At 42.3% G+C, this 13166-nt stretch overlaps 1 protein-coding gene across 1 annotated transcript in view; it reads right to left on the bottom strand.

The window, feature by feature from the left end:
* The window catches only part of FAM227A (family with sequence similarity 227 member A), a 41203-nt gene extending 28667 nt beyond the window's left edge, over window positions 1-12536 (bottom strand). The window contains exons 1-6 of the mRNA XM_081129658.1: window positions 12460-12536; window positions 10663-10745; window positions 6923-6999; window positions 4781-4927; window positions 1654-1755; window positions 1068-1172 (exon numbers count right to left, since the gene is read on the bottom strand). Coding sequence (XP_080985784.1) covers window positions 1068-1172; window positions 1654-1755; window positions 4781-4927; window positions 6923-6999; window positions 10663-10744 — 513 coding nt within the window. The 5' untranslated portion in view covers window position 10745; window positions 12460-12536. The remainder of the gene's footprint in view (window positions 1-1067; window positions 1173-1653; window positions 1756-4780; window positions 4928-6922; window positions 7000-10662; window positions 10746-12459) is intronic.
* Between the last annotated feature and the right edge of the window lie 630 nt (window positions 12537-13166).

Here is a 13166-nt window from a genome sequence, read left to right on the forward strand (position 1 = left end):
ATAAGAATTTATGTTGTGTGACATATATGGCACTGGTATTTTTACATAGTTTCTCATTTGCCTTTTAACTTTGCAGTAATTTTTTTAAATGCATGTAATTAAATCAATCAGTCTTTTCCTTTACGGTTATTTGGGGTCATATTTAAAAAGTCCTCCCCCACCCAGCCAGCGTGGCACAGTGTTTGAGCATCAACCTATGATCCACAAGTTCGAGGTTCGATTCCAGGTCAGGGCACAAGCCCAGGTTTCGGGCTCGATCCCCAGTTGGGGACATGGAGGCAGCCGATCAATGACTCATCACTGATGTTTCTATCTCTCTCTCTCCCTCTCCCTTCCTCTCTCTGAAATCAATAAAGACATATTTAAAAAAAAGAAGAAAAAAAAAAATTTAAATAAATATAAAGTCCTCCCCCACCCCCAAATCAGGTAAATATTCATTTATATTTTCTTCTAGCAACTCATTTAGTACATATATACATATACTCATATATAAAAAGTAAATATGTATGTTCTACTTTTAATTTTCAAATTATTGCTTATTTAAATACTACAGAAATATACAGAGTAGAAAAGAAAGTCTCTTATAACCTTATTTCCCAGAATATAACCATTGCTAAGAGTTTGGTAAATATTTTTCCAGATTTTTTTCTGTTCATAGGTACACATAAGTATATATACATATGCATATATATTTTTAACACAGAATTGTATAAATTGCTGTTTTTTTCACTTAAGACATATCATTATATCTTTCCCAATCAGTACAGGGTGGGGGAAAGTAGGTTTACAGTTGTGAGTATGCACTGAAACATTTATTCTTCTATTATTATTTATTAATTATTGTACTATTTTCCACTCAAACAACTGTAAACCTGCTTTTGCCCCATCCTGCATACATGACCTACCTCATTTTTGTAACTGCTACATTACAAGTCAGTGTATGAATACATAACAACTTACTAATTACTCCCCTATGGAAAGAAAGTTAAGGGCATTCCATCAGAATTAGAAGGGAACAGCTATCTCAGGTGATTTTTTTTTTTTTCTAAACAGTGGTTGATACTCACTTTTAAAATAGCCTCTTCATGCTGGGACCTGGATTCATGAAACAAAAGAAAGGCGTAGTGAAGGGATATCCGGTCGAATAGCTTATTCTGGACCTCTTTATTTGGCTAAGGGGAATAAAAATAGAGAAGGAATTATAAGAGTCCCTTGTTGAAACAGCCAAGGGCTGAGATTCTTAAATGATAATTTCTCTCATTCTTAGGAATCTCATTCTCAAGATATTTAAGCTCATTAATTATGTACAGTAATTTTATAGGATTTATAACACATGCACAGAGGGACAGAGTGTTGAAGAAAGCACCCTAACTCTGGACCAGGAGGTCCTGACTTTCCTCTTGGCTCTGCCCTTGACCAGCCATGTGACAGGAAATAGTTACTAAAGCTCGCGGTAGCTGCAAGACATTAGGGTAGTGACCAAAGCACAGGGTATAAGGGCAAGGCATGGGTGGGGAAGGGGTGGGGTGATGAATGAGGCTGCAGAGGCAGCCCATGGAATCAGAGGGCTTATGGCCCATGTGAAGAGGTCAGGATTTGTGCCATAGGAAAATGACATAAGCAAGGGAGAGAAGCAATCAGATTTGCATTTACCTGGTACCTTTCATGAAAGATCCACCAGAAGCTATCCAGCCATATGGCTCTTAGAGAAGGAGAAGAGAGAAACTTCTCTAAATCTCTACCTGAACAGAAATACTTGAAAAGAAACAAAATTCACATTATTTTTGTTGCTGATACACAGTGTAGTAATGGACAACAGAACATGTATATCGTATTTTAAAAAGCATATATCATGAGAGTGTGTACTCAACATTTTTTGCTAATGGAATACATGATCAAAATGATCTGGGGGGTAGAAAAAAGATGGTGGTGTAGGTAACAGCTGCACCCACTGCCTCCCGCAACCACATCAAAATTATAACTAAAATATAGAACCACCACCATCACTCAGAACCTCCTGAAATCTGGATAAACAGAAGCCCTACAACCAGGGAACTGAAGAAGCATCCAGAGACCAGTAGGAGGGGCAGAGACGCGGGCGGATCGGGGCTGAACTGGAGACTCGCCTCGGCACACACCCAGTGCCGCGGGTTAAATCCGGGAGGGAATCTCAGCCATGAGGGTTTCCTGGAGGAGCGAGGGGTCCCAGCCCCACAGCAGGCCCCCAGCCCAGGGCTCCAGGGCTGGGAAGAGACGTCCCCACAACTCCGGGCCGTGAAACCAGCGGGGACTGTTGCTGAGGGTCTCAGAGGCTGCGGGAGCCCCAGCAGCTCCCCTTAAAGGGCGCGGCGCGGACTCACTCGGACGCTCCCTCTGAGCCCAGCGCCGGGCAACAGCTTGAAAGGACCTGGGACACTCGGGGAGGAACTAACCTGCCTGAAGTTGGGGCGAGAGGTGGAGGGCGGCTTCCTCCCAGGCAGAAGGGCTGGCAGAGGCCACTGCTTCTTTGGCGAGTCCTCCCCGAACACAGCTGGGAGGGCAGGCGCCACATTTGAATTGCCAGCACCTGACTCACACCTTTGGCCCCGCCCCGTGGTTCCCGGAGGCCCCGCCCCTCCCCACCTGCAGCTCATCGAGGCCATTTCCAGGGGCTTTTCTGTGCAAGTGGCCTCTCAAGTCTCATGCTTAGGACTTTCCTAAAATCTCTCAAACAAGCAGCAGCGGGCCCCATATAGCTTGAAAAGCGGCCCCAGGCCTGGCCCTAGTGGCAGCCTGCACTGGCTCATAGCTTGGCCTCTCCTGGACAACGCCAAGCCCAGCACAAGTAGCAGCCAACTACGGTTTGCTGTGTAGCTCATGCTGGGTGGCCCTGGGCAAGGCACCGGCAGAGGCTGACTTTGCACCTCCCGGGAGGCCCCAGAGACAGTGCACCTGGTGGTCAGACTCGACCACGCTGGATTACAACCCTACCACATCCACGAGTGACACTCAAGGGGCGCACTTGGTGAACACCAAAGCTCCACTGAAATAAATCCTGCTCCATAGGGGTGTCTCCAGCACAGCAGCTCTCTGGCTGTAGTTGCAGCTGGTCCTCACAGCTGATTGGCCTGGGGGTCAATTTCTCCCAGGGACACCGACAGCAACCAAGGCTCAACTACAACAGGACAGTGCACACAGCCCACACAGGGGAGCACCTAGAAGGCCCAGCTCAGGTGACTGGGGAGGCTGAGCCACTGGACCCTACAGGACACCTACTACACAAAGCCACTCTACAAATTCCAGGAAACATAGCAGCTCTACCTAATACATAGAAACAAACACCTGGAAACAGCCAAAATATAGAGGCAAAGAAACATGTCACAAAGGAAAGAACAGAAGAAATCTCTAGAAGAGGAACTAAATGAAATAGATCCAAGCAAGCTAACAGATACGGAGTTCAGAATTTTGTTTATAAGGATGTTTAAGCAGACTCTTAGGGAAATAACTGAGAAAATTGATAACATAATAAAGTACCAATTTGAAATGAAGGCTACAGGAACTGAAATGAAGAATAATTTGCGGGTAATCAACAGTAGAGTAGAGGACGCTGAGAATCAAATCAGCAACTTGGAACATGAGGAAACAAAAAACACCCAACCAGAAGAGCAAAAAGAAAAAAGAATCCAGAAATATGAAGATAGTATAAGGAGCCTCTGGGACAATTTCAAGAGGCCCAACATTCGTATTATTGGGGTGCCAGAAGGGGAAGAAAGAGACCAAGAAATTGAAAACCTATTTGAAAAAATAATTACAGAAAACTTCCCCTACCTGGGGAAAGAAATCGACTTACAAGTCCAGGAAGCACAGAGGGTCCCAAACAAGAGGAACCCAAAGAGGCCCACAGCAAGACACATTATAATTAAAATGCCAAAGGTTAAAGACAAAGAGAATCTTAAAAGCAGCAAGAGAAAGGCAGTTAGTTACCTACAAAGGAGCACCCATACGACTGTCAGCTGATTTCTCAACAGAAACTTTGCAGGCCAGAAGGGAGTGGCAAGAAATATTCAAAGTGATAAAAAATATGGAACTACAACCAAGATTGCTCTACCCAGCAAAGCTATCATTTAGAATTGAAGGTCAAATAAAGAGCTTCACAGATAAGAAAAAGCTAAAGGAATTCATCACCACCAGACCAGCACTATAGGAAAAGTTGAAGGGTCTTCTTTAAGAAGCTAATGAACAAAAGAATCTGACAAACTAAATAGATCCAGAGACATTGACACATGCAACAGACGATCATATTTCAGAGGAAAGGGAAGAGGGGTGGAGAGTGAGAAGAGATTAACCAAAGAAGTTATATGCATATATGCATAACCCATGGACACAGTCAATAACAGGGTGAAGGCCTGGGGAGGGGGTGGGAGCGAAGTGGAAGGGGTCAATTGGAGGGGAAAATGGGACAGCTGTAATACTCTCAACAATAAAGATAAATTAAATAAATAAATAAATAAATAAATAAATAAATAAATAAATAAATAAATAAATAGAAAAATTTTTAAAAAGATCTGGGGCCCATTGCTCTGGTAGACAGAATCTAGGATTTGGAGGGAATGTGGCCTTGGGGTCTATCTCAGCTAAGTCACTTGCAAACAGTGTGGCCCTCAGCGACTTATTCAAATGCCCTGTTTCCTGGGGTGTAAATCAGGGACAGCTGTGTCTGCCACAGGGGTAGTTGTAAAGTTGGGGTATAGCCAGGTGCACGGCTGGATGGCACAGAGGTAAGCTGCATGCTCCTTCTTACCTTGCCACTAAGGGGGTTTTTCTCAGACTGGACCACATTGGCCACCATGTCACAGAAGTCCACCCCATTCGGAAGCTCATTCGGCATAGAGTTGTTAAAATGTGGGTGCTGGTACAGCTCCACCAGGAGATTTTTATTTGCTGTGTTCTGAAATTTAAAAAAGCAGTATATAAAAATGGGGGGCATCATCTTGACAGTTCAAGACAATAAAGTATCTTCCCCTTTATATCATGAAGACAATAAAACAACCTTGTAGAACGTTGAAAAATATGAGGGCACATTCATGATCCCAGCACCCCTCACTAAACACCCATTCACATTATTTCTACTTTCCCTTTCAGGCTCTGAGCACTTGTATACAAATATGGTATATGAAACTTCATTTTACAATACAACACACATACACACTTTTTATTTTATTTTTCATCACCATTTATCCCCTCTATGCCCTCTTCCACCCCTAACCTCCCCACTCCTTCCACCACACACATACTTTTATGTCCTGCTCTGTCAACTTAACTTTAGATCTTTCAAATTACTACACTGTCTTCAAATTTCTCATCTAAAATAAGATATCCTATTAATAACATGGGCTATAATTTAATTAACAGTTAATTACAATTACTTCCAATTACTATTACCGCTGTTATATTGTTAAAAGTTTATAACTTGGAATGTATAGTTTTCCTTACCCTTGGGTTATTTATTTAGTAGGATTTTCTCAAAATGGCAATATTAGATCAATGAATATGACTATCCTTATGGTTACTTTTTTTTTTTTTTTTTAATCCTCAGCAGAGAATATTTTTTCCATTGCTTTTCAGAGGGTGGGGGGAGAGAAAGAGAGAAACATCGATGTCAGAGAGACACATCAATTAGTTGCCTCCTGAACTCGTCCTGACCGGGGCCAGGGATCAAGCCTGAACTGAGGTACATGCCTTGGCTGGAATTGAACCCCGGGACCCCTCAGTCTGAGGGCCGATGATCTCACCACTTTGCAAAACCGGCCAGGGCTGGTTCTTAATATTTATCATTAAGTGGATTTTTAGAATAAAAATAAAATATGACTATAAAAAAATATAAAAGTACAGAAAAGTAGAAAAAGGAAACCAATTACCATCACCCAGCCCTGACCACGTAGCTCAGCTGGTTAGAGCATCATCCCAATATGCCCAAAGGGGTGGGTTCGATCCCCAGTTAAGGCGTGTACAAGAAGCAACTAATGAATGCATAAATAAGTGAAACAACAAACTGATGTCTCTCTCTCTCTAAAAATCAATATACAAAAATTTGTTAAAAAATTACCGTTACCCAAAGGCACCTACTGGAAACATTTTGAGGGACTGAGTTACTCTCTAACTGGGCTATGGCATTGACAGTGGGGGAACTCAGTGAGTAAATGCACCGACTCTGAGTCAGACAACCTGGGGTCAGACATCAGCTCCACCATTTAGTAGCTGTGCCACCTTGGGCAGGACATTTAAATCCACTTGGCCACCATCGTGGGTCACATGACAGTTTTGATGCTGACTCTCAGCTGTTGGACTTGATGCTGTGTGGGAATGTCCTAGGCTAAAAAGTAAAAACAGGGTAACACTACCATATTGTAGTTCATATTCCCCAGCATTGAAGGGTTTGAATACATATGACCTATGTAGTTTAAAGAGCGGGCTTAGGAGAATCTTAACTGGGGCAGTGGCTAGAGAGGGCAGAGAGAGTCTGGCCATGGGTCTGAGGATCTGAGCAGGAAGTGGGGCTCTGCCATCCGCCACGCATGATCTGGACAGGTCATCTAATTACTCCTGAATCTCAGCTTCTACAGGGACAGACTACCCCTGCTGTGTGAACGGCCCCTTGGAGCTGTGGGACACAGGGGCTTTGTGTGAGCCGAATCTGAACTCATTGTTTCTAAGGGAAAACACCTACGTTCTACAAATGAACAGACAAATGACTCCCCATCCTACCCCTTCCAGGCTGTTATGAGAAATTCTAGCATTATTTAAAAACTTTAAGATCCTCTATAAAAGGAATTCTGCGATCTTCGTGCACAATCACCATCCAGGTGCAATTATTTCCCCCACTCCCAGGAATAAAATCGATTTCATGAAGGAACCAGTCAGGCCCAGGCCCAGGATCCCTTACCCTTTTAATAGTGAAAGATCTGACATTCTTGGATTCTGAGCCACTGCAAGTATATTGTGATTTTCCTTGACTCTTGTCTGCAGAAGAATGGAAGAAGAGAAATGGGATGTGAGTAACCGTGGGGAGTGTCCACCACTGTGCTGTAATTATAAGTGATTTTTCATTCAACCTGAACTGCCTGATGACACATTATTACACTCACTAAATCCCACCCGTGTTGCTGACTTATTAAGCTCTCCCTTCCCCCAAGCCTGTTCCTCATCTATAAAACATAGTCAATGGCACCAAGCCCACAGATTGGGGCATTATGAAGATTTAACAGGGGAATGAATCTGAAACCACCTGGTGCAATGTGGCACATAGTAAGTGGTCTCTGAATGGTATTGTCCTTCCCTCCTTTGTTGCCCAATGTCAAGAAGTCAGATTTAAGGCTCCTTCAGAAGATTACAAAAATATCCTCATCTGAAACTCTGGATTCCTACTGAATGCATTTTAGATACTAAAAATCCAAACCCCACAAAAACACCATCAAGGCAATGAGAAAGGATTTTTGCCTCTGTCTCCCGAGCTGCCGTGACTTTTCTCTCTTAAGGCCTTCTTCTCCAACTCAAATCTCTCAATTGCCTTCAAAAACCAAAAAGAAATGGGACATTAGGGATTGATGCAAATCTTGGTGGAGGGCAGGATGGGGGACTGGGCCATTTTTCCTGTTGGTGTGCAAAAGGCCCGGTGCAAAGTTTGTGACAGTGCTTTGCTGTCTTCCCTCTAGGTGGTAGGATCTTGGTGGCCACTGACCTGGACCCCCTGAGTGTAACCACTAATACGGGTCCCCCAACCCTGCCCTCTCTCATGATGCTCCTCCTCCTGACCATACCTCTGGGCTACACCTCTGAGGAGCACAGGATTTGGAGCAGTTCCAATCATGGCTCCACAGGTTACAAGCTACTGTTTATTTTCTCTGTAAAAGGGGGATAGTAATACCTACCTTTCAGGCTTCTTACAAGGACCAGATATAAAGTATTTAATGCATCTTAAAACAAGCACAGAGGCTATCACATAAGAACTGTTCAGTAAAGCTATTATTATTATTGATATCATACCCTTGACCTCTCAAGAAAATTCTCTTGATCTCTGACTCCTCCTCTCCTCCCCCCACCCCCTGAAAAGGAAAGAAAGAAAAATGAATGTCAGTGACCCAACAAGTTGTATTGATTGTCAGCCCTGTACCCACAGTGCCCGGATAGCAAAGTTAACAAAGAAGTATGATTCTGTGTTCTTGCTCTCAAGGAACTTACAGTCTATTCAGAGAGCCAAATCAATACCTGTGGGACAATTAAACTGCTCAATTTAAGATTCAACCAAGTGTGAGCTCGAACAGTCACACAAAGGACTGCCTCAAAGAGGTAGGACATAAGCGTTGGGGGAAATGATGAGGTATCTGTAGCCCTAGCTTGCTTGCTAAACTGCGAAATGCCCCTCCTGGCACTGTACTAGGTGCCATCCAGTAGGACAGGACAGAGGCTAGAGAAACCAAGCTGGCCATAAGTGCTGACTCAGGAGAAGTGGCCACACAGTCAAGGCCTGGTGTATAAAGGGCAGGGCAAACCATGGCCAAAAGAGATTGGGCAGGGTAGCCCAGGGATGGGCTCTAGTGGCTATAGGCAGTCCGCATCTGACAGATCTGACCAGCTGTCTGGGCACAGGAGCAGAAAAGATAGGCAAGGGGTCCCTTCCTCCAGGTCATGTGAGGACCAAGATTGCTCTTGCCAGCCCCATCCTGGTTTTGACAGGCATCTTGAGGGAGGTATGCCAATGCTGGGCAGTCTTGAAAAGCCACCAGAACCTACTTCTGGGAGGATAGTGTCATTCTTTTTCCTGGTTTTAAAAATTATCATTAAAAAATCACAGAGGTGACATATAAATACATGCTTGTTGTAAAATCAAAATTCCAGCAAGTTACTTTCTGGATGTTGACAAACTAACTCTAACCTTGGTATGGAGAGGCAAAAAACCCAGAAAAGCAAACACAATATTGAAGGAGAACTGACAATACTCGACTTCAAGACTTACTATAAAACTATAGTAATCAATACATTGTGGTATTGGCACAAGAATAGACAAATACCACAAGAATAGACAAATAGATCAATGGACAGAGAGCCCAGAAATAGATCCACATAAATATAGTCACTGAACTTGGACAAAGGAGTAAAGGCAGTACAATGGCGCAAAGACAGTCTTTTCAACAAAAGGTGCTGAAACGACATAGTGTGCCAAAAAAAATGAACTAAGACATAGACCTTACACTCTTCACAAAAATTAGCTCAAAATGGATCACAGACTAAATATAAAATGCAAAACTATAAAACTCCTAGAAGATGACATAGGAGAAAACCTAAATGACCTTGGGTATGGAGATGATTTTTTAGATATAACACCAAAGACACGAAAGAAACAATTGATCGTTGGACTTCATTAAAATTAAAAACTTCTGCTCTGCAAAAGACAATGTCAAGAAAATGAGAACACAAGCCACAAACTGGGAGAACATATTTGCAGAAGACACACATGGTAAAGGACTGTTATCCAACATATACGAAGAACTCTGAAAACCCAACAATAAGAAAACAAACAATTCAATTAAAAAATAGGGCAAAGATCTTAAGAGACACCTAACTAAAGAAGAAGTACAGACGGCTAGTAAGCATATGAAAAGATGTTTACTATCCCATATCATTAGAGAATTTCAAATCAAAACAATGAGATATCATTATATACCAATTAGAATGGCCAAAATCAAGAGCACTGACACCACCAAATGCTGACAAGGATGTGGAGCAACAAGAATTTTCCTTCATTACTGGTAGGAATGAAAAATGGTGCCACTTTGGGAGACAGTTTGACAGTTTCTTACAACCTAAATATACTCAACATATGGTCCAGGAATCATGTTCCTTGGTATTTACCCATGTGAACCGAAAACCATGTCCACACAAAACCTTGCAGATGGTTGTTTACTGCAACTTTACTCATGATTGCCAAAACCTGGAAGCAACCATGACGTCCTTCAGTAGGTGACTGGATAAGTAAACTGCGGTACATCCACACGATGGATTATTATTCAGTACTAAAAAGAAATGACCTATCGAGCCATGAAAAGACATGGAAGGAACCTTAAACACATACTACTAAGTGAAAGAAGCCAGTGTGAAAAGGCTACATGCCGTATGATTTCAACTATATGACATTCTGGAAAAGGCAAAGCCACGGAGACCATAAAAAGATCAGTGGTAGCCAGGAGTTCAGGGGAGGAAGGGATGAACAGGAGCACAAAGGGTTTCTAGGGCAGTGAAGCTATTCTGTACAATACTGCAAAGGTAGATGCAAGTTGATCCACATATGTCCAAACTCACAGAATGTACAGCACAAAGAGAAAATCCTAATGTAAAGGAAGGACTTTGGGTGACAATGATGTACCAATCTGTGTTCCTCAGTTATAACAAATGCACCACTGTGGTGATGGGAGGTTGTGCATGTGTGGGGACCTGGGTATGCGACAACTCTGTACTTTCAGCTCAATTTTGCTGTGAACCCGAATATGCTCTAAAAATAAAATGTATTAATTAAAAATATATCTTTGAGACCTCTACTGGGCAAATGTGCTTTAAAAATAAATGGAAGGGCCTCTAGAGCCCTTCCTTCCTGGAAGCCTGGCCTCAGCCCCAACACCCATAACTCACCAAGCTGTTGTCCAACAGGTTGGAGCTTAGATCTAGTTCGGCAATCTTTTGGTTCACCTGGTGGATGGAGCCAATGAGACATGCTGGGAGGTAAGTCCGCTAAGAAAACTCTCTGGGTGGTAATTATACACAGACAGGATGGCAAGGACAGAGACTCACTCCCTTTCTGTGCTGTCTCTCCACTTAATTTTTTCTTTTCAAACATTCAACACTTCTTTTATCTTGTTTTAAATGAGTTGCTTTATAAATTATAAATGAAAATTATATTTTAAATACCTTAAAAAATATAAAAAGAATCGTCCATTATGCTACTACCCTAATAACTCTGGTTAGGATTTGGTGAGATTTCCTTCCAGTATTTTTCACATACACATTTTTTACATAATTATAATCTCAGTGTATGCCTATTTTACAACAATGACTTCTCTTTCACTCATTAATATGATCATTTTCCATAAATAATCTTCCTAATATTTTAAATGGCATTATATGAATCCATGTAGAGGATGCACCTTAATACACTTAACTGTTTCTTGGTTATTGAATATTTAAATTGTTCAGAACTTTTTGCAATTATAAAATAATCCACATAATCACACAGAGTTCTGTTTCCATATTCTGAATTATTCCTTTAAGAGAGATTTATAGGTGACAGATGGCTGGATCAAAGTGTATCTCAACCTTGTTTGCCACTGTTGAAATCTCTGCTCAGTTCAGTAGCCCATTTGTTACCTTCTCTACGTGTGAATTTCTTTCTGTCTTAGCTTCAACTGATCTAGGATATATCCTCTGTAAAATCCCCATAATCCTCTCACTCCTCTCACCACCTTCACATAAGGCAAGGCTCACGCTTTCTTTCATTATCCTCAAGTGTTCTCACAAATTGGAGGATACTTGACAAATGAAGATGACAAGGAGGGATGTGGCAAATCGAATGGGTTAGTTAGGCTGGTATGAGTGTGGGATTAAGAGGAAAGAGGGAACATTAGAAAAGGCCCAGAGAAGCAAGACCCTGAAACAGATCCTGATGGGATCACAGGTGCTTATCTGGAGGAGGGTTTCTGAGAGGCGAGGGAGAGATGGGGACACGGAGGGGTACAGGCAGCTTGACTGGCAGCAGCATGACTTGAAGGTAAGTGAGTTCTGTCTGAGATGGAAAGACCTGAGGTTATTTATAACCTGAGAGGGCTCTTTGCTGGACAAACTCTAAGTGCTCCAGAGCCAGGATTCTGTGGGTCCCTGGGATGCAGTTCAGGGTCAGGAGTGAGAGGATCAACGAAGGCAGCCCTAGGGAAGTAAGATGCTGGCAGAGCCTGGGTGGCGCCAGAAGGGCGAACTCTGAGGCCAGGCAAAAGGGCTGGCCGGTGAGGAGAGGTGAGGTCAACTGGAGTAAAAAAAACCAATCTTTTAAATTGGGTCTTAAGTTCACTTGTCTGACGGTAGAGGGCCTGACACTGACTTTTTAACTGCCAGCTATAATTGTAATCCTTTGGCAAGTAAAAGGGAAAGGAGACAATGAAAAAAATGAGCTTTTTCTCTTCTCCCTCATTCTTTCAACAAATATCCCCAGTACTTCTTCCTCTTGAGCTCTTTCTGATCATCTTAGTAAAACAAATTCAAGTCAAACAATCCTTCACAGGCTCAAATTCTTTTAGAGGCTAGGGAGAACTTAGTGAGAAAGTAATGAACGCAGAAGGAACGAGCTAGTGAGTCATCCTTGTTATAAACTCGGCACAGGTTACACCTCCGCAGCAGGTGTATTTGGTCTTGATTGTAAACAGCACCACAGAAGGATACAGCGCAGACTGTGTTCCAGATTCTTCCTCACGGCATTCTGTATCGCATTCTGTGTTGTGCCTGAGAAAGCCCGAGAATCCTCCACTGGCACCATTGGTAAGGTGGTGGCATTGATGATATCCATCTTCCTGAAATAAGCCTTTGTCCAGCTTCTTGTAAACTGATAGTGAGTTTCCACTGTTAAAAGCTTCTCACTTCTCACTCTGATCTTGTTCTCTGTTCAATCAGCATCCTGGAAATCACAAATAGCATAGAGCTATCTTAGAAAACACAAGCAGGGCTGATGGAATAAAGGCTTTTGTCTGAGAAGCCCATTGTCAACTGAGGATTTCAAGACATATATACTTTTTCTTTCTGCCTGCTGATGCCCACCTCCAGCCCCGATGAAAACTATTGTACAGTTAACCCTTGAACAATATGGGGACAGTTGAAAATCCACACACAACTTTTGACTACTGAAATTAACTACTGATAGCCTAATGTTGACTGGAAGCTTTACCAATAACATCAACAGTCAATTAACACATACTTTGTATGTTATATGGATTATATACTGTACTCTTACAACAAAGTAAGCTAGAGAAAAGAAAATATTATTTAAAAATCGTAGAAAGAGAAGGCAAACAAGTTTCCAAATTAGAAATGAAATCAAATCTTTTTTTTTAACCCTCACCTGAGGATACTTTTTCCATTACTTCTCAGACAGT

This window comes from Miniopterus schreibersii, assembly GCF_964146895.1.
Source record: "Miniopterus schreibersii genome assembly, chromosome: 2".
Classification (NCBI taxonomy): Eukaryota; Metazoa; Chordata; class Mammalia; order Chiroptera; family Miniopteridae; genus Miniopterus; species Miniopterus schreibersii.